The sequence below is a fragment of the Bacillus rossius genome, chromosome 2 (assembly GCF_032445375.1).
Source record: "Bacillus rossius redtenbacheri isolate Brsri chromosome 2, Brsri_v3, whole genome shotgun sequence".
Lineage (NCBI taxonomy): Eukaryota > Metazoa > Arthropoda > Insecta > Phasmatodea > Bacillidae > Bacillus > Bacillus rossius.
Window position 1 is genome coordinate 81,155,068 of NC_086331.1, and position 27,894 is coordinate 81,182,961.

Consider the following 27,894-nt stretch of genomic DNA (forward strand, 5'->3'; position numbering starts at 1 on the left):
GGGTGTATGTGTGTTAGTGAGGCAGGATGATAAGTGCGACGCTCGATGGTGGTTCTAGCTCGGTATAGCCTCTAAGCGCAAGGCTCTGAACTGGCGCGCAGTCTTCTCGTCGTCACAGGATAACTGTGAAATTTGAGCAGTGACATTAACATTATATTGCGGAGAAATAAAGATGAAGGTGTAATACAAGTCTCTTAAGTGCTTTCAAGAATCTCTACTGGTTGTTTTACGCCTAAAAATTACTCTGAAAACATGCATTTTAACCATTTTAACTCTTCTAAAAATACAGTTTAAAAATTTAATCCGAAAACAAAAGTACTTTTCGGCCCTCAGCGAACTCTTAAATGCTTTTCGTAAACAGACCTCACTTGGATATCTTGAGTAGTTTTCAAATCGCGTTGTTTTTCCTGAAGCTCTGCACACCGTATGTGTGTCCCGGTAGGTAGAGCCCTTAAGGGAAACTCTTCTACAAGACTTCCTATGAAGAAGATAAATTCAAACAAGCTGATGTCTTCCAGTCTAGAAGGGCAAATAAATTTTTCAGGGTGTTAAACATTGAGTTAAAAAAAGCATACAAAAGAAAAGTAGAAATCTCAGAGAATAAAAATGATGGTTAATTACTCTGTTTAGGAATAAGTATATTCCAAATTGTTATGCAACATTTTATAATAATTTGTAGTTGAAAGGTCTAGTGTTGTGTGGAACTTAATGTTTTGTAATATTTGTTGGTCTGCAATATGGATTTATAGTCTGGAATTTCTCAAAGCATTTTATTTAAATTCAAGTCTGAGTTTATAGTTAAAACTTTGTTTGTGGCATAATTTTACTTTAATTAGAAGAGTAAATAAAAGTAGCAGAGTATCAATCATTGTGTATACTACTTAATACTTAAACAATATTGATAATAGTTGTATCACAGTTTATTGTTATGTTTTTTATTTTTGTAATTCAAAAGTGTCAGCTTATGTTGCTTATAAACTTATAGTTTCGCAATAATTATTTGTCTACAATCAGAATTTACAGTTTATAATAGTTCAAAATATACTAAAGCTATTTAGTTTCCAGAAAAAAATTTGTCTGTGACAAGATAATTTTATTTTGCATGCACACCTAACACAAAAACTGAACAATACTTTTTGCAAGAACAGTGTTATAAATCAAATAAAACATTTTAAATTTGATTTTAAAAATATCTTTACAGATGTTTTGAAAAAATCAGACAGTGAACTAAGTAAGAGATAAAAACTTCATAACAGCTGCTGTTAATAAACACCTACAGTTTCAAAATTCTGAGCAAAACATGTCTGAATTTAGTCCAATTTTTTTAATTGCATCTCCTGAAAACCTTACTTTTTTGACTTATGTCACTGTTCTTTCGGACTGACGATATAGGCTACCCCAATGAGCTTTATGCATAATGTTTACAGTTTCAAAGTGCTTTTTACAACTCTTTACCATCATGAACAGCTAGTACCACTTCATATCTTATACTATCGATGTATAAGTAAATTTTTGCTACTCATCACAATTTTAGAGAACACACAATTTAAAACATTATTAACAAGTGTTATAAAAATTATCATTAGTTTCATATTATTTATTAAAGCAGTTATAAATTGTGGGCATAGAAAAACATATTTTCCATGGAATTTATGAACACATTTCAGCTTTAGGCACTATTAAGTTCGAAGCACTTTTCTTGGTTCTTGCCTTGCAAAATATTTTTGTCAACACACACACTAAAAAGTTAAAAACATGTTCTGTACTCTCAACCAGAGTCCTTTAAGTACCAATTAAACTTTAATATCAACATTTTTATCAAGAAATAAAAATGTATTTAGCAGTAAAGTACATGCAATAAAAATAGAAAAAAAGTGGTGCCTGTTTCTCAGGCTATTCATCCTCAGTTGAAATATTTATTTAAAATAACAAAATATAAATTATGTAACAGATACAATCTAACAACAATATTGTGCGGTTTCAGATGATCAACATTAACGTACATTTAGTTTTTTTTTTAATAAAGTTGTAAAGATATACAAAACTAGACAAGATTATTTTCATATAAATATGGAAAACTACTTTATTATGTACAGTTTATTGATGAAAAAACTACACCTTTCAAAGATAATTGACATGTTAAAAAATTTTGTACAAAAGCTTACAAATAGTATTTTTCTTGTGGTTTGTGACACATACTTGAAGACCACCACATGCTTATATCTTTGTAAGTCTTGGAAGGTAAACTAGCATTATTTACCATTTGGCAGAGCTGACACAAAATGTATTTATGGTTATCCATTATAGTGTAGAAATACTTCCACCAAAAATACTTCTTGTATTCTTGTGGATTTTTATCCAAATACATTATATAAGCAGCAAGTTCCTTTTGAGAAGTGAATGTAAATACATCAATATATGAATTTGGAGGTGCTATCAAGCTATAATTGCAGCCACCATAAACTATGGGTATAACATAATGTTTTAATGCCCTAAAAAATTTCTCTGTAACATAGTCTATACACAAAGAATTTTCAAATGATAAATAAAATTTGTACGTTGTATCAAGCATTTCATCACATCTGCTACTTTCTCTCGGACATTTAAGTTTTCCACAGCGACCATAAATATCAACTGGAACAAATTTTGATAGTGCTTCAACATAACGGAACCTTTCACTTTGTGAGTTACAGTTTGATACAAACCATGCAACTAACTTAGACTTTCTGCCCAAGAGTACATCCAAACTATGATCTGCACTGCTTAAACTATAATTTGGAGTAATCCATTTTTGGGGGTTATCGGTGGGCATCACTAAAACTTTTCTCGCATCTGAAATAGGTGCAACCCAGCCATATGGGAAAAAAATATCTGAAGTTCTTCTATAAGTCATTGTCCAGTTGAAATAAATAACATTATAAAGATCTAGTTTGTGAACAACTTTTGTATTCATTGGAGACTCTAAATTAAAGTAAATATACCGCTGGTTAACTTTTCTTTGTATTGGGATGTCCAAGGTCGATGATTCACCCATGTGGAATAAAATTATATCGTAATCTTCAACAGGAATGGGAAGGTACCCATCAGTATGATCAACGATAGTGCAGTTTGAAATTGGGCAATTTCGTGTAATAAATGGATCATGGCCTACACCAAACCCAAAATGTTTTGCAGAGAAAAAACTGTTCCACAGAAGAATTGTTTTATAATTTTCTTTGTTAAACTGTGCGTTAGGCTTCAGTGCACTTAGTTGAACTTTCCAAAACAAAGTCAAGTCACTGGAATATATCATAACATAGCAGCAACACACCACTATAAGTCCCATTGTTGATGCCATAAACAACTTTTGAAAAGGGGAATAGCTCCGCAGTCCCATCTTCTTAAATTCCTAAAACAGAGAATTAAAACCAACAGCTCTAACCAAATTATCAATTACAAATATTAATGCCACAGTTTGAAGACAAGACATGAAGCAAAAAATGTATATATGACATGAAGAATAGTGTGCAGTGAAAAGGGATTATGAATTTCCCACAGCTGAAATTTATCAAATTAACTATAAAAAAATCATTCAAATAAATTTCAGAAACTTCAACAAATTTAAATGGCTAAACAATGCAAATAAGTGTATATTTGAATGAAGGCTTAACATCTCTTAGACATCAGGGTTATTAGAGACAAAGAGAAATGATGAAATGAGAATGGATTTTTGCCAAGATGAATGAGAAAACATTCTGGCTCACTGCATCATTCCCATGTTTCCAACTTGGGGAAAAAAGGTTTGACCCAGCTGGGAATCAAGTGCATGCTGTAATGTAGCAAAATTTTCCAGATAGCATTTGGCTCATACGGTGCAAAACTATATGTTAAAAAAATATATGTAAATGAATTCAAAAGAAAATGTTACCTATAGTAAAAACAAGGCATCACAAAAATTTTAATTTTAAAATACATTAATTATGACAATTTTTATGAGGAAAATGTTTTTAGGAGATGGTATAACACATATTAACAAGTATACTAACAGAAAAACTAAAATAAAAAAAAATCATGGGTGCAAAATGCAAAAATCCTTAAAATCAACGTAAGAACTTAGGATGGCTATCAAAACATATACACCAGCCCCTCGAAGTAACGCTCTAATTCGTTCCAGGAAAATAGAGCGCTAATCAAATACGTTTTTGCTATAAGAGTGCATGTTATTCATAATAATTGGTTCTCCAGCCACTGAAATCCGTTTGTTTACTATTCCTTATAGGACATTTATTTCGTTTAAATGTACGTATTTACATACTGTTAACACATCTAAATACAATTTAAGAAAAATATAAATGTATAAATTGCATTTAAAGATCAAATGACCTAAAATAATACTACATACATAGTTTATATTGAAATCGATTCTAAAAAAAGAGTAACTTCGTGTACGCACGACTAGGAGTCAGTGCAGCCTGTCATGCAAGATGTAAACTAGCCTCGAAAGTTTCCGGCATTTCCCACTAGAGCTGCTACTGAGTTGCAAGATGGCGTAGTATGTATAAACATTAGCTAAAAACATACGTAGACGTCGGAAAATGTATTTACAAAATATTATTTACTGTGCAATTTTAATTAGGCTTTAAAAATATGTAATCGAAGTGAATAACTATTACATAAAAAAGTAATATATTTTTTTGATTCGTCATAATGTTTATGTTACACAAGTGCCGTCTTATTTTTAATTTGTTGCATTTTGTTTGTTACATTGTGCACGTATGAAAATAAAAAAAATTATGTGGACGAGAAAGAGCGCTACTTCGAATATATGACCGCGCTACTTCGAATCATGCCCTAATTAATTGGCGTCGTTACTTCAAAACAGCGCTAATCGAACAGCGTTACTTCGAGGGGCTGGTGTACTGATATTATTGAAAAAAAAAGTCTAAAACCAGTTCCATTATCTTCATTTTTGGGTAATTTTTATTTCAAACCAGGGTTGGAAAAATCCAAGTTTAAAAAAAACAAACAAATAACCTGGTTTTTTTGTTTGAACCAGGTTTTTTTTTTGTTGAAACCAGATTTTTTTTTATTAGATTAGTTATTTTGGTACTCAGCGTGTTGAAATGCAAGCCATACAAAATCCCGCTTTCTGCCACTGTTGAATCCGGAAAGTTATAAATTCATAGAACTGAAGTTCAGACAATCTGAACATCTGACTGGGATGTAACCACAAAAAAGGTATTACGCCATAGGAAGAGGATTCTCCATAGAATTGGCGTTTCCCACAGAATGGGGATTTATAGTACAATCTGAGATTTCCCACTGACAGGAATTTATTTTTAAATAATAATTTTTTTTTCACTTTGACTACAATTCACTAATTAATTTAATTTTAGAGAAGTATTTAGCTGGGAATAATTTACAAATTATTCAGATAATTTAAATGATGAGATCTTAATAAGTATACAATTTTTTGTTCCTGTAAATCATAACAAACATTAATGAGCAAACTATTGTTATTAGAGTGGAATTAGACCAATTATAAAAAACCAATTGATTTTTTTTATAAAAACCACTTAGTTTAAACCACTGTGGTTTAAATCAGCCAACCCTGTTTCACACAAATTAACAATATACTGTTGTGGGGGGGTTCCGGATCAGTGTATATGTAGACCTTGGGTGCCACCATGTGGATGGGCACGTGGACCCGGCTACCGACTCTGTCCCAGGGCTGTGACGTGCCCCATGTGGAGCTAGGCACGACTTCCCCCTGCGTAGACACGCTAGAACTCACCGGCCTGCTCTCAGTGGCGGGCATGCTATGTTACCGGCGAAGACGACTACTTGTGGGGTCTTCAGGCGCCCCACACACCTCCATCTCTGTACTGAAAGCTTATGGCCGAGATATATGTGCAACGAGTCAGGTGAATATTAAGTTTCATTGCCGCCGACACGTACACCGACAATGCATACAAAAAACAGCAAGTGGTCCAGCTTTCATACTGACCAGGACTGGCCCAGAAAGTGCAAGCTCGCCGAATAATACAAAACGCTCCAGGAAGCTTTAATTAGTTAAGTTACACAGTCTGCCGCCAGGGTAGGCCTCAAAGGTTAATTAAAAAAGTTTTCAAATTATTACGACGGCGGATGATAACAGATCAGTTGAGAGCAATAGTTGAAGTCGACGAGGTGATGAGATGCATCCTACCCCGTACGGTGAACGGTGCTACCACCTGGTGTGGCCGGAAGTTGTAGCGTGGTGCGAGGATGGGTGCCTTGTCCTCCGCCGCCCCCCGTGCAGCTTCCGTGTCGTCTGTGGCGGGCTCCGACGGCTCTTCGACTGTCATGCGAAGAGTGGCATCTGTCAGTGACAGGTGTACGGGCCACCGGGGTTCTTCTTCCTCTGGTGTCTCCGGGCGTGATGGTGCGTCATCCGGTTCCCAAATTATGGGGGTGGGGGACGGGGTGTGTTCCGGATTTTCCCTACCCCCCCCCCCCCCCCACCCAGACGGCCTCGTAAAACCCGTGAAAAGGCGTAATTTCGTCCTCCTCCTCCTCTGAAAACAGCTGTCAGGGAAGAGTGCTGTGGTGTTTGGTATAGGGTGCCTCTCCTCGGTTTCTGGACCTCTGATAGGCGAAGTCGTAGTTGCGCTTTGATCTCTTGATTGCACTGCAGAGCAGAGTCTGATTTTTCCTTGGGTGATATGCCGGTGTTGTGTGTGCGATCATGCGCCACTTCCCGCAGAGTTCCGCCCACCGCAGTGTGAAACGGTTCCGTGGGTCATCGTGGCAGCTGCTGTTCCTTTCCGTCGGGGCGCCGTGTTTTGTGTCGTTGGCAGTGACGGCAGCGTCGCACGCTGTTACGCACGTACTGGTTAAGCCCTGGCCAATAGAATGCTTCACGAATGGCTCTCGTGGTCTCGTACGTGCCCGATTCACGTGCAGCATGCGAAACACCTGGCTTCGAGTCTCGCGCGGTGCGAACGTCCACCACTGGTGTTCGCTTCCAGCGAGGTGTACCTGCAAATGTCCGTCCATGACTCTGTAGCCCTCGCGCGGGCCCTCCGCGCAGCTACGTATTAGGGCCTGCGACTGTTTGTCTGTTCTTTGTACTGCGCACACGAACTCGTCAATATCATCGATTTCCACCCCCGGCTGGAGTGTCGGAGCGTCATCCTTGTCAACGGCGCAGATGGTCGCATGGTGACTGTGTGCGCCCGGTTCATCTACTGGCCGTCCGCTGGTGGGTGGTAACAGTTCATCCCTGAAGGCATCATCGCGGGCTTCAACCGTGTTGTCTGGGTTGCGAGATAGCTCGTCCTCGACTTCGTTACTCTTGCCGGGCACGTGCTCTACCATAAAGTCTAGGGACTGCAGCAGCATGGCCCAGTGTGTCACCTTTGAGCGGCGGCCCTGCATTGTCGCCAGCCACTTAAGGCACTGACTGTCGGTGCACAACAGGAAGTATTGACCCTCCAGGTGCGACCTGTAGCGTCGTAGCGTCCACACTACCCAGAAGCATTCACATTCGTTAATGCTATAGAGTCGCTATTCTATGATGCGGGGCTCGCCTCCGTCGCCAATTTACAGCCAAATTACACCGATGCCCTCTTGACTGACGTCAGTTTGGACGATGACCTGTTTGTTCGGGTCGAGACGGCTAACAAGTGGCATTCGCGGAACCTGTTTAGTTCATCAAAGGCAAGCTGCACAGTGTTCATCCATTTAAAGGGCTGTTTCGGTGACAGTAGTCCCGTGAGGGGCGCGGCCACGAACCAACTTCAAAAAATCTTTTAGGCATCTACTTCACTTGCAGCATTGTTCTGTGGTAAAAGCCATTGATCCCCTAATCAAAGAAGAGGTACTTCATCCAGCCTTACTTACCAAGTTTAACGTTGATGCAAGTTTAATGTTACATGCAATAAATATACAACTAATTCTTCGTCTAGAAACTATAAAATGGGTTACTATGTAGGTATTTTTTATGTCCTCCAGGATCACAACTGGTCAGATTTTTACAAACTCAAAAATGTAGATATAATTGTTGATTACTTAACTGACTTAATAACTACCATATAAATTATTATATTCCTACAGCCAAAAAAAAATCTTCAACCAAATATCCACATTCAAAAGAAATTAATTTAAAATCAAATTAAAATCTAAATAACACTGTCATAAATTATATAAACGTAATTTGAACCCAACTTATTATGCTTTGTTCTCTCAAAAACGTAAAGAGGCTAAGTCTATCATTACTCTGAACAAAAAATTTGCCTCCAATCTATCAGTAATAAAATCAAACATAACCCCAAAATGTTCTGGCATGATGTTAAAATCATGCGAAATGATTATGAGCAACAGTTATCTTTCAAGATTAACGGGATGGTCACTAATGATTCATAATGTATTTCCAACTGCTTTGCTACCTACTTATCTTATGTTTGGATTTTGTTGTTGAACACAATTCCCAACTTATCAACTCCTGACATATTAAATTATTCTATTCCCTTATTTTATATCAGTGAATCAAGTTTTGAGCAGTATTAAACACCAAAAATCATCTATGTCTACAGGTTCTGATAATATTCCAAATTTTTATATAGAAGGTTGTGCAAACATTCGAGTCCCTCACTTGCGAAATGTGTCCCTCACTTGCGATATATTTTTAATTCAAGTATACCACAAATGGTGTTTACCATAATAAATGGAAAATTGGTTAGATACCGTTACACAAAAAAAGGTAGCAAGCTTGATGCATCTACATATAGGCCTATATCACTTCTGAATGGTTTGTAAAAGTGTTTGATAAAGAAATTTTTAAGAATCTTAACTTCAATTTAAAAAACAATATTTCAGATAGTCACATGATTTCCAAATAGGATAAACAACAACAAGCCTTCTGCCCTTTCTTAATCCTATTTTTGCAGAAGTGATAACTAGAGGTCAGGTTGACGCTTGTTATTTTGATTTTGCAAAAGATTTTGATACAATTAATCATAATAAATGACTGGAAAAACTATCTAATGTAGGACTGACAGATAAATACTTAAAATGGTTTAATAGTTACCTTAATGAGTGTAAATTTTATGTATCCAGCAACAATATTAATTCTGACCTACAAGGAGCAAGTTCTGGTGTTCCTCAAAGTGGTACTTTATTGCCCTTATTATTTACTATTTTTATTGATATTACAAAAGCTTTAAAACATTTTCATAGTCTTCTGTTTACAGATGACTTAAAAATGTATAGAAAAATAACTTCTTTGCACAAATTGTTTTACTCCAATATGACATAAATGCAATTGATGAATTGGGTAAATTTAACCTTATTCTTCTCAACTATGGAAAACTACTAAGTTGTACTAGAGCAAACTGGTTAAAGATTTAGATCTCACACTTGATCCCAAATTACTTTTTAATCATCATGTTAAATCTATTACTGCTAGTGCCAAATATATTTTATCAAATATGTTTCTTGTTTTGCCTATTAATTATGATTTGATCATATGTCTGTATATGTATTTGGTTTGATCCAAATTAGAATATAATTCCATTATCTAAAACAATTTAAGTAATTCTGACAGTCTCAAAATTGACAAAATTAATTCACATAATAAATCAAAAATTTCCTAGTTGTATAATAAATGTACAGTCTATACTAGAATGTTTAAGAACAAGAAGGAAAATTTAAGAGGGAAATTTTGTCAGCGATTGCTTGAAACACAAATTAGATGTGATTGTGATTACTGTCATCAGTGTCTCTACTTTTAATAAAAGCTATCATCCTCTATTATTGTGTTATACTAGCAATATTAACTATATTTTATATAGATTAGTAAATAATTTGAACAAAATTGGGTAGTATTTTTTGCATATTAGAAAAAGAAGACATGTTTGTTCATTAATGCTAACATAATCTACTTTAAATAATAAACAATACATATTAATTTTAAATTTTTATCACAACTCAAGGTATCTTTTCATTATTACTTGTTTACTGTTCAGTAATTACCTTTATAGTTATTACATATGTTAAAAAAAAATTATTATACTGTATTATACTGTAATGAATTATGTTATGTCTTAATTATTCACTTATTATTTAATTTTTCACTCCTTGTTTAACTTTATGTTGTATGTCTTTTTTGTCATGTTTTTTTTTAATTGTTTATAGGTGATTCCACATCAAATCAAAACACACATTCTACCTGACCCTTTTAGATATCAATGATTTTTGGTTTATAGCTTACATTAGCTTACTTACATGAAGTAAATGAAGAAATTTTTTTAGAATTTTGAGTGAGTGGCATTTTTAAAATTAATTTACAAAATATACAAAATAACACAAATTTTACATGTTTCTGATCTACAAAAATATTTGTCATTTGGTAACGGTTGATGCTAGAAAGCTCAAATTGGTCCCATTTTAAAGATTTTTTAATGGGCTTTCATATGACATACAACTTGATACGGGTTGCTTCATTAAAAAGTACCAAAAAATATGATTGAAAAATCTAAATTTGGTTTTCTCAAAAAGTGACTATTTTAAATTTTTTTTAAAAATTCCCAAAAAATTAGTTGAACTATTCTTATATTATGTATTAAAATCATTTTGGGATAATAATAAGATAAGAGGCATAAATCTATGGTATACGTTAAAAACAGGCATTTAACAGTACCAATTTTTGTTCATTTATTTATTTTGACCACTCTGAAGTATGAATATTGATGTTTTAAGTACTCACATACAAAGACATTTATAAAAATTTAAATATTAACTATTAATTAGGCTGCTAACAAATTCTAACAGGCAGCATTCACATAAATTTTGGTAATAGGCTAACCTGAGACTATGTAGGTATCGTCTCTTTTATGGCTCACTCTCACTAAAAGACATGACTGGCTATGGCAGAGATTTTGGCAATAAAAGAAAGAAGAGAAAGATAATATCTGCATCATCTAAATGTGTTTGACATATTTGAGGGTGTTTATCAATTTTATGTCTCATATATGTCAAACATATATCACCATATCTTTAGAGCATTTTTGTGCCTGACTGCATAATTTGTGTTTTTTAACTGGAGGAAGGGGAAAAAAAAACAAGAGAAGCAATTACTTATCAATTATATATGTGAAGTGTGATGAACTAAATAACACCAGTCAAAAGTGACATAAGTGATGTAATCTGTAGGCAAAGAGAGTAGTTCTTTAACTAAGCTGACTGGATGCAGATAGTATAAATTCCTCAGCTTGAAGGGAAGTTAGACAAATATGGTAAATTATATTTCCTGACAAACTCATTTAACTTTGAAAGGTATGGTGATGAGTCATTCCCTCTAGAAAGCCCCTCCTTAGATAACAAGCCCAGATATTTATGTCATCACCTCCACTAAAATTCTGAATATGGCTCAGTCTACTGCTAGCAGTTGTCCCAAGTGACCAGTTTCTTAGAGTGGTTAATATTGTAAGTGTATTATTTTGAAGGGTACAGTTTGGTGCTAATGGTCAGACTAACAGTTGGCACATTGTAATGAAAAAGTTCCAGGTAGGTACTTTAATATAATTGATTGTATGCCCTGTTACCTATGGAAGTAACTTGTTTATAGGAATTTTACTAGCATTTTTCTTGACTGTAATATTTAAAAGACTTCTAGCCTAAAATAGAAACTGGTGATAGGTCAGCCCTCAATTTCTTCAATCTATAAAAAAGGGTAAATTGTTGATTCATTTTGTGATAAAGTCTCAGTTAGCTACATCATGATTCATTGCAAAGCAATAAAATCTATTCTGATTACATAAACGAAAATTTGTCACATTCAGAGTTGGCTGTGGTTTTTTATTTTTTATTTTTTTATTTCCAAAATTCGTTCAACATATTCTTAAAAGAATATAGAACATGTCAATAAAGTCAACAAAAATGAACAATACAAACAATCAAATTAATTAAATCATAATATCACATCAAATTAGTACTAATTAAAACAAAAATATTAAATACATCTGTAGTATAGATGAATTAGCAAGTGGGTTTTCCGATGTTGGCGACTCTGGGTCTGGGAAGATGGCGGACATGTGCAGTACATAACATTGGCGACGAGGTGGTTTTTTTATAATAAGTTCGTGGTTTCTCGGAAGAATGGCTTCGTTTGGACGTATGGACGAGTTCGATGAACGTTCAGATACAATAGGGACGTATTTGAAGAGGTTACGGCACTACTTTGACGCGAATTCGGTGCCAGAGAGGAAACAGGTGGCGGTGTTGTTGTCTGTGATCGGGAAGATGACGTTCGGGGTTTTGTGTGATTTGGTGTCTCCAAGTGAACCGGGAGATAAGTCGTTCGTAGAGCTAGAAGAAATATTGAAAACTCATTATAGCCCAAAGACACTCGTGATTGCAGAACGGTTCAAATTCCATGGGCGTATCCAAAAAGGAAATGAATCGATATCCGAGTTCTCAGTAGCCATTAAGCACTTAGCACAAACATGCAATTTTGGCGCGTTTTTGCCGGAGGCTTTGCGGGACCAATTTGTTAGCGGCCTGCGCAGTTCAAATATCCAACAAAAGTTAATTGAAGCAGAATACACGTTGGACCAGGCCTATGCATTGGCAACGACACTGGAGCAAGCGGAAAAACAACAGCAACTGTTCCATGTTCCTCAAAGTCACAACAACAATTCCGGGCCTCAGGCATCGTCGGAAGAAGTGTATAAAGTGCGGGTGCAACAAAAACATCAGCCGGGGACGGGAGCATTTGGAACTAGTGTTGGTCAACGGGAATGCTATCGGTGTGGTAGTAGGGAGCATATAGCGGTAGCGTGCCCATACTCACAATACAAGTGCCACACCTGTTCAAAGGTAGGACATTTGGCTAAGAAATGTCGCAAGCAGAAGGTGGCCGCAGTGTGGGGGGTGGCAAAACAAGACTCAAGGGTGCCCATTGAGGGGAACAGAGGGGGTGAGGGCCATAGCAAGGAAGTGATGGAGTTGTTTAACGTACAGCACCCGGAGGGGGTGGCTTCAGTGGGGTACCAGGTACTGGTTAGGGTGGAAGGTAAACCACTGGTGATGCAAGTGGATACCGGATCGGCAGTAACGTTGGTGTCAAATGAAACATACTTAGCAAACTGGCCAAACTTGCAGTTAAGTAAATCGAAGGTCAAGCTGCGGACATATTTTGGGGATGACCTACCAGTGAAAGGGGGTGCTCAAGTGGAAGTGGAATATAAGGAACAGAGGAGCAGACTTCAGCTATTAGTGGTGGACTCGGGTCAACAGCGGCTTCCATCACTATTGGGAAGGGATTGGCTCGGTCATATTCAGTTGGACTGGAACAGTATTTGTGCAGTGAGTGTTAGCCAGATACATCTGGGGCGGGTACAGGAGGAAGTGCTAAGGGGGCTTCTGGATAAGTATGCGGGAATATTTAGTGGGGCGTTTGGAGAAATTAAAAATTTTGTGGCTAATTTTACACTCAAGGAGGGGGCCTCACCAGTTTTCCTCAAGGCAAGGACGGTACCATTTGCACTTCGAGACAAGGTGGACAAGGAGCTGCAGAATTTGGAGAAACAGCACATACTGGACAAAGTGGAATACAGCAGCTGGGCGAGCCCACTGGTCATTGTCCCAAAGGCGAACGGCGAGGTAAGAATTTGTGCAGATTTTAAGGGGACTGTGAACCCTAGAATTGAACTAACACGCCAGCCACTCCCAGGCATTGATGATGTGTTTGCATCCGTAGCTAATGGTAGGGTGTTTAGTGTACTGGATCTGTCTAATGCATACCAGCAGTTGGTCGTGGGGAAGGAATCACAGGAATTGGTGACATTGAACACCCATAGGGGCCTGTATAGATACCGTAGGATGCCGTTCGGCTTGTCGAGTGCTCCTGGTATATTTCAAGCGGTGATAGAGCAGATGTTACAGGGTATTCCAGGAGTGGTGGCGTATCTCGATGACATTCTGATTACGGGGGGTTCAGTGGAGGAGGGGTTGGAGCGACTAGAAGCAGTGTTGGCGAGGTTGCAAGAACAGGGTGTACAGGTTAAGAAACAAAAATGCCATTTCTTGAAGGAAGAAGTTCAATTTTTGGGGTATGTTATAAGTAGGGAAGGTATTCGGCCAGCGGGCGATCTACAAGAGGCAATTAAAAAGGCACCGGTACCTACCACGGTGACACAGTTGAAGGCGTATTTAGGCTTAATCAATTTCTATGCCAGATTTGTTCAGGGAATGTCAGGCAAGCTGAAACCGCTGTACAATTTATTGGCAGAAGGAGCAGCATGGACATGGGATGCCAACTGTCAACAAATTTTTGAGGAAAGTAAGGAATGGATACTTCAGGCTCCAGTGTTAGTGCCCTTTGACCCGCAGAAACCACTAATTGTAGCTAGTGATGCCTCACAATATGGAGTGGGTGCAGTATTGTCGCACAGGATGCCAGATGGCACAGAACGGCCCATTTGCTTTGCGTCTAAAACCCTGTCCAAGGCGGAGCAGGGTTATTGCCAATTGCAGAAGGAGGCGTTGAGCATCATCTTTGCAGTACAGAAGTTCCACAAATACTTATACGGTCACCATTTCACGCTGTATACGGATCATCGCCCGTTGACAACGATTTTTGGACCAAAGAAGGCAGTTCCATCTTTGGCCGCAGCCCGGTTACAGAGGTGGGCTCTTCTCCTGACGACCTATAACTATTCCATAGAATACAAAAAAGGAGAAGACATGGGTAATGCGGATGCTTTGTCAAGGTTACCACTGGCCTACGAGCAGTCAGTGGAACAAACAGTTTTCCTGGTACAACGGGACATCCCAATCAAAGCAGAGGAGATTGCGAAGGAAACGGAAAAGGATGAAGTCTTGAAAAGGGTAAAAAACTATACTATGTATGAATGGCCGCAGCATAATGAGGTGGCAAGTATGAAACCTTATGTCACCAGAAGGGATGAATTAGCGATAGAAGATAATTGTATTATGTGGGCGGACAGGGTTGTGGTTCCACAAGTATTGAGAGAAACAGTGTTGCAGATGTTGCACGAGGGTCATCCGGGAGTAGTGCGGATGAAGATGCTGGCTAGGAGTTATGTTTGGTGGCCAGGTATGGATAACGAGATTGATGATACAGTAAAGAAATGCACAGCCTGCCAACTAACTAGGCATAGCATACCACAGAAGTCTTGGGTGCCGTGGCCGGAAGCTTGTCGAGTGGGGGAACGAGTGCATGTGGACTTTGCTGAAAGGGAGGGAAAAAGGTTGTTGATCTTGGTTGATGCCTATTCTAAGTGGGTGGAAGTATGGCCAATGCAGAGCACGGTGGCAGAGAAAACAATTGAAAAGTTACGAACGGCTTTTGCAGCATATGGCTTGCCGGAAAACCTGGTGGCGGATAATGGGCCTCAGTTTCGCTCAGAGGAATTTCAGCAGTTTTGCAAGGCAAATGCCATCAACCTGCAGTTGACACCACCGTTCCACCCCCAATCCAATGGAGCAGCGGAGAGAACAGTGCAGTCAGTAAAAACAGCCCTTCTGAAGCAAGCAGTGGAGAATGGTCTAACGGGAGGGACACTCTCCCTGCAGCATACATTGGATAAGTGGTTATTTGCATATCGCAACACACCTCACACCACAACGAGGAAGACCCCAGCGGAAATGTTCTTAAAAAGGAAGCCTCGTACACAATTGTTGTTGGTGAAACCAAACTTGCCGGAATATCATAAAAAGCCAAGTAGGCTGAGAGGAGGGCCAGGACTCAGGTTTAGTGTACACGATCTGGTGTGGGTAAAGTGCGTCAGAGGAGAACAGAATCGGTGAATACTGGGAAGGATTGTAGAGGTGGTGAGCATGGTTACATATAGAGTCAAAGTAGGGGAAATAATAAGATTTTGCCATCAGGATCACTTAAGGAGGAGTCACTTGCAAGAGGAGATACAATTCCGAAGCCGAAAGGGGGCAGCAGGGGCAGTGAGTGGTACCGGACCGAGGAAAATCCAAGGGGAGGAGAAATCAGAAGTGGGGGCAGCATCTCCGCCAGGGGGACCAGCGACAACGAGAGCAGCAGAAGGAGCAGTGGAGAACCGGATAGAAGAAGGACCAAGCGAAGCTCCGAGCACAGTAGAAGATAGTGAAGGGGAAGAGTTTAGGGGCTTCGGTGAAGAAATAACTGTTTTACCCACCCCGAAATTGTTGGCACAAAGGTGCAGTGGGAGGGTGAGGCGTCCCCCTAAGCAGTGGCAACAATGGTAGGGGAGGTGCTGAAGTGAACAGAAGTGATAAACAGTGCAGTTGGGGGGGGGGGGGGAAAAAAAAAACTAATTTAGTAGGGAGGAGTGTAGTATAGATGAATTAGCAAGTGGGTTTTCCGATGTTGGCGACTCTGGGTCTGGGAAGATGGCGGACATGTGCAGTACATAACAACATCAATATACAAACAAATCATCATAAGTTATTCTAAACATTATTATAATATTCATTTAATGTATAAAATGAATTTTCTAATAAATAGTTTTTGAGTAGAACTTTAAATAGTCTTGGGTTGCAATGGGAGATTGCTTTTAGTTTATGAGGGAGTGCATTGAAAAGTTTGTAACTTCTAACAGAATTATTCATTTATGGTGCTGGATGAAGCCCAGGGAAATAGATGGACAAAAGACCAAGAAACTGTGCATACACTTGTGGTGTATTACAAGGACTCTAAAGGGAAAATAAAACACCTGAGCTTTGTTGTGATTTCTGTCTGGAATATAATACTGTTGCTGTGTACCTGTTTCAGAAGAAACTTTTAAACTTTTTGAAGCAGAGATTAAAGAGAACTACAAAGATAATCTCTTTTTCCGATGGGTCAGGTGCACAGTATTAAAAACAAGAACTTTCTGTACTTGTGCCAACACAAGAAAGACTTTGTTATTGATGCAGAATGGCATTTTTCAGCAACAGCACATGGAAAAGGGGCATGTGATGATATTGGAGGCACTGTTACAAGAAATTGGCAGCACGTGCATGTCTTCAAAAGCCATATGAAGACCAGAAAATGACCCCAAGAAGACTATGATTGGGCAAAAGAAAACATTTTGGGTATTAACTTTACCTTTGCTACACAAGAAGAGTACATTGCAACAGAAGAATTCTTGACAAATAGGTTCAGCTTTTCACATACCATTCCTGGTAAAATGAAAACTACATGATTTTATACCAGTAAAGGGTAAAATGAAAGTTTTAGCAAAATCTTTATCTTTTGCTGAAACCTGTGTTGAGTGTTCTGTGTCATCTAAACACATACTGGTTCTAAGCGAGATATATGGTTAGGTAGTAGCAGTTTACAGCGACAGATGGTGGCTGGCTTATGTTTTGGCAAAAGATGAAAAGGTAGATGAAGTCAAACTGACATTTTTACACCCTGCAGGACCATCTCCATCAATCTCTTATCCCACAGCATTTGATATTCTCTAGATTTCCTCAGCAGATATCCTGTGCAAGGTTCGCTCCAACAGGCCAAACATACAATCTTTCTGACAATGGAGCACCGAAAGCCACTTAAATCTTTTATCAATTCAAGGTGCAATGAAGGCACTTCAATATAAAATACCAGGGTAACCTACGTTTATCAGTAATGTAAGTACTATCTGTTAGAATTGGTAGCAGCAAACATTGGTACTATTAAATACCTGCTGTTAACATTTACAACAGATTTATGCCTCATATCTCATGAACCTATTATGATCCCAAAATGATTTTTAATACACAAATAAGATCAGTACAACAAATTTTTGTGAATTTTTTAAAAAAATGTTAAATTGTCACTTTTTGAGAAAACCAAATTTCGAGTTTTCAATCATATTTTTTAGTACTTTTTAATGAAGCAACCCTACCAAGTTGTACGTCATATGAAAGTCCATTGGAAAAAAAAAATCTTTAAAACGGGACCAATTTGAGCTTTCTAACATCAACCGTATATGTGTATATGTGAAACATGCAAAATGTGTTATTTTGTATATTTTGTAAATTAATTTAAAAAACCACTCACTCAAAAATTAATTCTTCATTTACTTCATGTATGCTATAAACCAAAATACATTGAAATCTAAGAGTGTCAGGTTGAATTTTAATTAAAACTGTGCTGATTTGTCAGTTGGGGTGTGAAGTTGACCAGTGGGGTGAAGTTGACCATTTTTATGAAATTTGTTTTGTTGGCCAGACACAATCCATGCAATGAAGATAAAAAATTATGTGGTTATGTTTTAATATCTAGGAGAGTTTCTCTTAAAAGAAGTGATTTTGGGACTGAAATTACAATTTTAGACAGAAATTTAGAAACAAATAAAAACCAAGAACTGTTTGTTATGATTAATAATGTTGCTAATACTTTATTACTGCCGGGTATAATAAAAAAATAATTGCAAATAAAATTGCTATGTTTGCTGATTTGAGAGGATAGAAGAGTAAGTAAATAATAAAAATTGCCAAATAAATAAAAATTTCTAAGGTAAACTAATTTTATTGAAACTGTGCAGTTTCTTTAGCATTTTGGGGTGAAGATGACCACATAGTCATGTTCACCCCAATGTCTAGTAATTAATGTTGAGAAGTGTCTAATTCAGAAAACAGTTCTGCCTCCTTATAAACTAAACAAACGAGACCATTATGTGTTCCAAAAAAAAGTGATAGAAGAATGAACTAGAAGGGAAATGCAGTTCAATGTTTTCTAAGATATAGTTTCAATTGTTATTTCCAGTAGCTTACCTGTGGTTGTTTGGTCTATTTTTTCTATTATTGTAAGGTTTACCTCACATAACAGTTAAATGTTTTATTATACTAATAAATATATATTTTTTGGTTATTGGCTGTTTTCATAACTTGTAGGTTGCTCTATTTTAGGAAATAACCATCAGTCATATTCTGGAATAGCCTAAATGATGTTTGTAAAATATCAAATTTAATTATATTCCAGTTTTTTGCACAAGTAGTTTAAGTGAAGTCACCTTAACTATTGATAGGTAGGTAAATAAATCTGTTCACTTGAGTTTTCATTATTGGCAGTCTAAATAAATAACACTTAATTTTGTTCTAAATTGTTTATATATTTTTTATTACAGAGTAAAAATTCAAAATAATATTTTTTTTCTCAAAATAATTTTTTTGGTGTTTCTCTTACATATAATGTAGTCAACTTAACCCTAACACTAGCAAGGTGAATATTACAATGAAAATAAACTTAATGGTCACATTCACCCCACTGGGGGTGAACATGACAAACTACATAAAAAAATTAAAAACATCATTAAAATATTAGTAATTTTTTCTTTCAATGACAGCATTTCAGAAAACAAGTATAGATCTATACACGTACATAGTTAGATAAATAAACATATTAAAATTTGTTAGCAAAAATTCATTATGAAGATGAAATCTGGTCACCTTCACCCCAACTGACGGTCCTTATGTAATATCTGTTTTGCCAATTTTTTCATCCTTGTTTATCTTTATGTACGGTGTGTACTACTTTGGCCTAACGCTGTGGATATACATGTCACAACTTATACATAAATAAGTTCTGGTAGCCAAGTAATTAGCAGCTTTGCTACCTAAGGATCAGTCTCACTCGCCGAGTTGGATAGGGCCTATTCAATTTTCTTCTCATTGCAAATGTTCAGGGATTTTTGTATAAATTAATTAATGCCTCTTTTGCATTTTATGTTTTGTCTCAAATTTTCTCTAAGATGTTTACTTAATACTATTTTCGAGCTGTAAAAGTCACACGAGTGTTGATAATTATTAACACTTTTGTGACCTTTTACAGCTCTAAAATATTATTTACAAAATATCTCGTGAGAAAATTTGTGATCCAACAACAAATTCAAGAGAGATATATGAATAAATGTATAGTACAAGCCTAACATAGAAGTAATAATAAGAAATTAAATAACCAACTTGGCATATGGGACGAGCCTTAACCCAAAGTTCAGTGGTTCGCTGCTCTACTCCTTTTTAAAATAACTTTTTTAAGTAAAATTGTCAATAAATCATGTTGATAGGAGTGATAATTCCAAAAGTATCACAAGAAACATTGACATTATGCTCAACAGCAAGCAATACTAGCGCCTCCTAGAAGGAAATACTGAAACTAACATGGATGTCTGAGATAACAGTGCTCTCTAGCAGACAATGCACTATGAATCATGGATATTAGCTACTTTAGCACACACTACCACATTACAAGAGAAAAAATTATTTCCATCTAACTAATGTAATACATTAGGACACTTTCGCAGAGGAAAAATAACAGTTAAAGACATAACCTCTGACTATATCATCCAAGACTGCCACTGCATAAGTAAAATGAGAAAAAATAAAAAAATCTGAAATCCAGCTCATGGCTCCTGTGATAAATTAAGCCAAGATAGCGGTTGTATAAGTGAAACGAGAGTGCATGAGCAAATCTGATATCTGAAGCTGCAAGACACTTCACCCATCAGTGGTGATGTAATCAAAGATGATGGTCATGATTTCATACTGTTACGAACATTAGCAAGGTTGCGTCATGCGCAGGTGCAGAGCTAACTGGGCTGATATCACATGCCGCTGTAACATGAGATGTGCCGTGCGCACCTGGGTCGCCGCTTCCCCTCCCTCCAGCCCTCAGCTCCTCGTGCTGCGCCGATTAACATCCGAAACCTGACAGCTGCGGAGTTACGCGAGCCGCCGACACGTGTTTTGAAAGATTTCTGCAGTCGTGCCGGCGCGAAATGACGCGACTGGCCCCAGCCGCGCTGGTGAGTTCCAGAAATGACGGCTGATATAAAGAAAGAGGACGTCGGCCTCAGCAGAGTAGTTCAGAGTGAAGTCGGGAGTTTTCCCGCGGCGGAGTTTCCGGGCGATAGAGTGGCGAAGTCCCTGGACGAAGGTTCCAGGGCGAAGAGTTCAGTTCCGAGCAAAATTCCGATGCGGGGCGTCGATTGGGATCTCAGCGAAGGGGAAGTGCGACGGCGGCGGCGGAGTGTGGCGATGGAGGATCACGAGGGGTGCTGCGGCGAGAGTTGCGCCAGAGGTGCGGCCCAGCGAGGCGTGTGGATTGTGAGAAAGGAGTGACTGGAGGAAGCAACATTTTTTTTAAGTACAATTTTTAATTGGCATTTTTAGATTATTAGCTAGTAATGTAAATAGTGGCAATAAATAAAACTGTGTGTGATAAAAATCTTTAGTTGGGCTATCCTTTACAAACCCGCAGTAAATCGTAACAATACGTTAAAAGTCTCATGATGATCTAATCCAAGATGGTGGCAGTGATATCATTCAATATGGCACAGTTACATCATAGGTCAAAGGTAACATGTTGCAATCCCAGATGGTGGTGGTGACTCTATCAAGCATAGCGGTAGTAACAGAGGTCAAAGGTCACACCTCTACTGTGTCTACAGCCTCTGTCCCCCACGGATAGACATAATCATACAACTGAAAGTTATTGGCAAATTTAAAATAAATTTCTAGATGAATGTTAACTATATTCATGTCACAATTAATTAATAATATTTGTAATTGTATAATTTCTGGCCCCCAATTTAAAAATATTGGGTGAACAAGAGTTTTGCATCCCAAATGGTGTAAAATTTGCATGTACTTATAGATTTAAAGCCTTTACGAGTTTCATACACCTACAAGATGGAGGTAGTATTTTTCACTTAAAAATATTTGTAACAAGACTTTAAATGAGTACTTGGACAGAGAAATACGCAAAGAACTTGATACATTTACGTCACGGAAAAATACAAGACTTCGCCATTCCACATTCCTTTCAATAAGGAATTCATTAAAAATACTTTCACATTAAGGAAAATTCTATGAACACTTGTCGTGAAGATGTTTTCACATAGTGGTAGTCTTGATTGACACGGCCGATCATAAGATTTCTGCAGAGTCGTGCAGACCAGAATGAAGTGTTGTAAAAAAAATTAATTACAAAACTTATTAAGCTTTCCACTAATATAAATACAAATGTGCATCAGATAAACACTGAACTTACAGAGTACGTATAATACTAATTCAAAGTTTCACTTTTAACGAGTATGATAGCCATGCACTTATATGTTTTTCTGTCAGTTACTTCTTTCAACTGAGTTGTAATATGGTATAGCATTATATTTTCATGTTAAGTCATTTTGTTGTGTGCAGGACAATAGTTATATGGTACAACATTTTTAAATCAAAATAATAGCTTAGACATAATTTCCAGATCTTTCATATGCAATTTCTTAGTTGTGCTGAAATTAGTAAACAATCCTGGCCAGTAGACAATACTGATAAAACTAAGACATTGCAAAGTTTCAGCTTGATTTCATTGGTTATAATATTTCTCCATCAGTACAAGTGTCTCAAGCAAAAGTAGGTGGAATGTATAGGGAAGAGAAGCTCATCTATTCCCTGAAAGTTGTCTGCAAGACTGATAGTCCAGGAAATAATGGTTTTAAACTGTAGAAAATTTGTACATAGCTAGATATTGGTACAGTGGTAGAGCAGACTATGCTTAGTAACATACCACAACGTTTACCACCGTAAACCTTGTACGTCTTAGAGACAAGGTGCAGTTAGGTCCTCAATGGTATGTAGCTCCTTGCAGCGCTCCACAAATATGAAATCTGCAAATGCAGTTATTATAGCAGACTCTCATTAAACCAATCAAGCAAAATGTTCCACTAACATTATTCTACCTGAATATTTTGTAAAAAAAAAGTTCAAATGATTTTACATGTGATGGCAAATATGCAGTAAATTTCAATACAGATTAAAAATAACATAATTTTAAAATTCACGGGAATTCAAATAAAAATTATGCATGTGAATAAGGCCTATGTAAATATCACACACATGATGTCACATATTTCCTTATCTTTAAAATTGTGTATTATAAAATATTTGATCGCTAGAGTGTTCAGAGAATCGCAGAGTGAACTGTGTGCTAGATTGTTGCTCAGGCTGGTGCGACTTTTGCTCCCACAACACAAAAGATTTTAACCCTCAAAATATTTTTCCCAAATCTGTATTTTGGTATAATGGTTGAGTCCACCATGCTTAGTAACATACCAAATGTTTACCACCATAAACTTTGCATATCATACAGAGAACGTGCAGTTTAGTCTTAAATGGAAACTCCTTTCAGTGCTCCAAAAATACGAATCCTGCAAATGCAGTTAATATAGTACTCTCTCAGTAAAAAAATCAAAATGTTCTTCAATTCTATTTTAACGTAGTAAAGTTTAAAAAAAAAATTTTAATTCTTTATTATATACTATGCAAAATATGTATCAATAAAGTTTTGATATAAGATTTGTAAAACATTTGTGAAAATAAAAATATAAATTACATAAAAATAAAAGGCCAGACGTAAAAAACTCAATTGAAAAATGGTTGTTGCATATTTCTTAAGCTACAATAATCAATTATATCGCTTGAGCGGTCGGTGCGTCGCAGTGTGTACTGTACTGGGGGTCATACTATATAGTCATTTGGGTTGAGGTGTTTTAATCCCACAAAAGAAGATATGACTAAATAGGTTTAAATTCCAATAAATTGCTTTAGCCTAATTAAGTATTGTAAATAGATGCAGAAGCAGGTTTAATTTTTATCACATTACACCAGAATAACAATATTCATTCATGATAAAATATACGTACCTTTATTGCCCCTATGGCAACAATTAGTGCTTTGTTTCCAACTTGAACACAATCTGGAATACGTTACTATGTAAAATGGTAGTATGAGTTAGTAACTTTCAGATTAGAATTGTTGATTATAATTAGTGTAAATTCAAATAGTTATTATTTTTAAAAGATTGTCTTCAATATTTCAATTTTTTCTTGAAATACTGAAAACATATTGTCATACAATATCATGAATCATCCTCCATCCATCCATCCAGTATGTGAGGTCATATGTTTGATTCCTACAGTATATGACTTTAAACCTCATTAGTGATTCAATGTTCCTATTCCAAAGATTTAATAGTAAAATTAATAATACTTAAACAGTGCTTTATGAAAAGGAAAACATAATTAAGTTTTTTTTTACAGAAAAGGAAATCCTACCCAAATTTTTTTTACAGAGATTTACACATATTATTATTTTACTTGTTCCTGCTGAAAAGTTCTAAAAAAAATAAGTTCTTTCAATGTTATTGAGCCATATCAAAATATCCTTCACAAGATAAAAGTGATAATATTATCTTACTTGCATTAATTTAACTCAAATATATTAAATCAAATAAACTTAACATATTTGCAGCATTACCTAAATAAAATAAATACACTTAACTTCTGAATACTTGGCCATCACGGTCGCTTGTACCAAACATTGCACCAGCTTGCTGTGACCGAGCACCACCACAGGACAGTACACACTATGACAATTAGTGATCCAAATAATTTAGCTAGACTATAATTATACCACCTTAAATATTAACGAATAAGCAAAAATATTTATTAATATGAGTTTCACGTTCGGCACTCTATTAGTATATAAATCACAATTTTATTTGTGACTGATTTAAAAATACTTAACCAGTAAATTTATTAATTTATGTTTTATCTTTATTACTAAACTTGAAAATATTTTTAACATGGTTGTGTAGAGTAAAGTTATATATTTATGTATTTTGTGTACTAGTCACCACTGTCAACAGTACAACACCTACAGCATTATCTGTCCCTTTCACACACGAACACATACACACCAGTCATGATGCAAGAATTCTAATGAAGGGTGATTGGCAGAAGGGGGGTAAAGCTCTGCAGCGCCTCCGCACTAGCACCCACCAGCATAACTACCTAGCGCGCAAATTTGAATTTGCTGAATGAAACACTTTTGGTTAGCCAATGTTTCGGTTGATCAGTATTCAGGTAATCGATGCTCTACTGTAGTATCTATGTTCATGGAAGGATGTGATTTTCACCATGTTGAATACTGTGCCACCAATTAGTATTTTTGGCACAATTATAAATTTGAATTTTTTGAAAGTAATGTCGCCAATCATTGTTTTGCTGCAACAACTTAAACTTTTTCCACCTCCTGTACATTTCCGTATAATCTTTGTCAGACCTGTCTCCCCAATCGTTCCCAGCATTAATATAATTTTGCCTACCATCTAATGACCCAGCAAGTGCTATCATCTTATCCCTTCCTTTGGCGCAAGTTGGTCACCTGTAATTCTCCTACAAGCCATGACAAGAAGTGCTATGTCCTGCAAGCTAATAGAGCAGCTAGATTCTGAAATCCAGCCTTACGCGAGCGATTTCAGGCACACCCACGGCTCATCTTAACTTACGTTTCGGCACGACGCTGGCTTAATTTCCCACTGGCAACAGCACATTTTCCACCCCCACCCCCTTCAGCCTTTCCAGGGATCCGGGGCCAGTTCAACGCCTGGTCAACAACCCCAGCCAGTCTCGAGGCCACGACTCCAGTCTCAGAATGTATCGCCTCTGCCCTCTAGTGGCAAAGTTGCGAGTTATTTCCCCTGGGTGTTTAAACGCCCGCTAAATGCCTGCCCCCTGGTGCCTCACGCAACAAACAGTGCCCCGTAGTTCATTTCCAAGCCACCAGAGCGCTGCACTAGTCCCCTCCATAAGACCAATGCTTTAGCAGTTGCCTCGTTAGAGTCGATCTCTCCTTGTTTCAGACACCCCTCAGTAGGTCGCACTGACATCCGCCAGTGCCACCAACTTCGAGATATCGAAGTTAGTATTTCTCGACCCCTCCCTCGGAAATCTTCACAACCTTTCGGTCCAGAAGCCGAAGCCTCCCCCCTTTCTTTTGATCACTTCATCTTTTAATTACGAGTCACTGCCGCCCCAAACTTACTTCGCGCCGCGACAGCAGACTGACCTCACCACATCGTCGGCGAGCCGCACATCAAGACTTCACACCGGAGGTTGTTTAAAGATGTAATCAGCTAGGCAAGGGATGTGATTCCTACAACTGTAGTAATTAGTAATTAGTCAGTCTGCGTACCTCATAGAAGTAGTCATGCTTGGTTAATAATACTTCAAAATATTTTCATTCTTTTGAATCATGGAAACGTCCGCGACAACCGCTGAGCCTTAAGAGAATGATTCAAAAACATGTTAGGAAATTGAAAAAAAAAAACATTTTGAATTTTTTTTTTCCCCAGAAAAAATGGTTCGGTAAATATGTAGAGTCGCGGTATGTGCGGAAAAAAAATGCTAAAAATCCGAAAATACTTTTATTCTATGCTCTTTCACTTCCTCTTTTCAATAAACCCGGCGGAGATAAGAAATTCCAAATACTTTAGGAGATATCGAATTTTTATTTTCCATGACAATACCGACCATTGTTGCTTGTTTACGTTTATAATTTTTTTATTTTCGCGACGTAGGTAGAACGACTACATCATTTTCTACTAATGGCAAAGGAAATGTACCCGCCTCTAACGTAGGTGAGTTTTTAACGTTTCAAATTTTAATGTTTTATTTGTTGCGCAAGTAATAAGTAAAAAAAAAATTACGTGAGTTCCTACCATTCATCCTTTGTCCCGGTTTGTTAGGTCAGGTCAGCTACATTATAAATACTTTAAAACTAAACAACTATTAAAATTAATTTATATTATTTTTAATGTCTGGTTAGTTTGAAAGTATTAATAATGTAACTGACCCGACCTAATCGACCATTTTAATTAATTAGGCATTCACGAACGGTAAATCAAGATGCACATAAAGTTCTGCCATTCCCGATTACACCCGAACAATTTACCTTCGGCCAACCTCGGATTTATTTATTAATATTTATATTTCTCTGTTTATTTTAATGTAGCTATACTAACCTAACTAACCGTCCATAGTGTTTTAAAGTGTTTTAATGTAGCTAACCTAACATAACATAACTATACTAAAAGTATTTTCAGATTTTAATAGATACTCCCAAACAAGCAACAATGTAGTCGTTCACCTACGTCGCGAAAAAAAAAAAATCATACTCGTCTCGTAAACAAGAAACAACGGTGGTCGCCTGAATTCACAGGTATTGTGATGAAAATTTAAAAATTCATAATCTCCTAAAGTATTTGGAATTTCTTATCTCTGCCGGTTTTAATGAAAAAAGGAAGTGAAAGAGCATATAATAAAAGTAATTTCAGATTTTTAGAATTTTTTTTTTCGCAAATACCGCTACTCTACATGTTCAAAATTAAAAAATTCCATATCTCCTAAAGTATTTGGAATTTCTTATTTCCGCCGGTTGATTTGAAAAGAGGAAGTGAAAGAGCATAGAATAAAAGTATTTTCGGATTTTTAGCATTTTTTTTCGCATATACCGTTACCCTACATATTTACCAATGGTTCTCCTTCAGAATAAACTATTTTTAATGTGGCTAAACCAACTTAGCCAACCGTTCTCGATTTTAACCGCTCCTGAAAATAGTGAACTACCTACTTGTAATTAGTATTACAAGGCCCCTTAAAGAATGCTTTGAAATATATCAGGCAGTATAAATAAAAATCCTTGGGATTTTTCACTTAATTTTTTTATAGATAAGAGGCTCTACTTAAGAATATATTTTAAACAACTTACATTAATATTTCATTGTAATTCGCAGTACACTGACGTAAAGGTTACATGGTGAAGCGAAATTAATTTCAAAATGCAAAGAAAAAAATGTTAGTTTTGTTAGATGTAATAATCATTGCGAAAACTCACTGTTTTTCTCTTGACGTACGAAATAACATTAGCTACGAAAACAACCTCTAAATTCTTAATTTATATTTATTCTATCAACTATGCGAACATTTGAGTTGTGTTTTAACAAAAAACAAAATATGCTCATGACGTTCAAGTATTATTTAATGTTATTTAACACACCGCAAATTCAAAATAATCATGGGCACCATCGAATTTTTTTTTTTTTTTTTGGTTGTG

At 36.7% G+C, this 27,894-nt stretch overlaps 1 protein-coding gene across 3 annotated transcripts; it reads right to left on the reverse strand.

Annotated features, from left to right (window-relative positions):
* Window positions 1-992: 992 nt before the first annotated feature.
* LOC134529405 (alpha-(1,3)-fucosyltransferase C-like) lies at window positions 993-27,894 on the reverse strand. Of its 3 annotated transcripts, XM_063363442.1 has the most exons (3): window positions 27,676-27,894; window positions 22,508-22,607; window positions 993-3,388 (listed from the first exon to the last, which is right to left on the reverse strand). In XM_063363442.1, the coding sequence occupies exon 3, from the start codon at window positions 3,374-3,376 to the stop codon at window positions 2,162-2,164; it is 1,215 nt and encodes a 404-aa protein (XP_063219512.1). In that variant the 5' UTR covers window positions 3,377-3,388; window positions 22,508-22,607; window positions 27,676-27,894; the 3' UTR covers window positions 993-2,161. The 3 variants fall into 3 exon arrangements, with proteins under 3 accessions (XP_063219512.1, XP_063219510.1, XP_063219511.1); XM_063363440.1 differs by lacking the exon at window positions 22,508-22,607; XM_063363441.1 differs by lacking the exon at window positions 22,508-22,607 and having other exon boundaries at window positions 27,550-27,894.

Bases quoted from the DNA above. Each gene is read 5' to 3' on its own strand.
- LOC134529405 (XM_063363440.1), bottom strand. From the start codon at position 3,376: ATGGGACTGCGGAGCTATTCCCCTTTTCAAAAGTTGTTTATGGCATCA.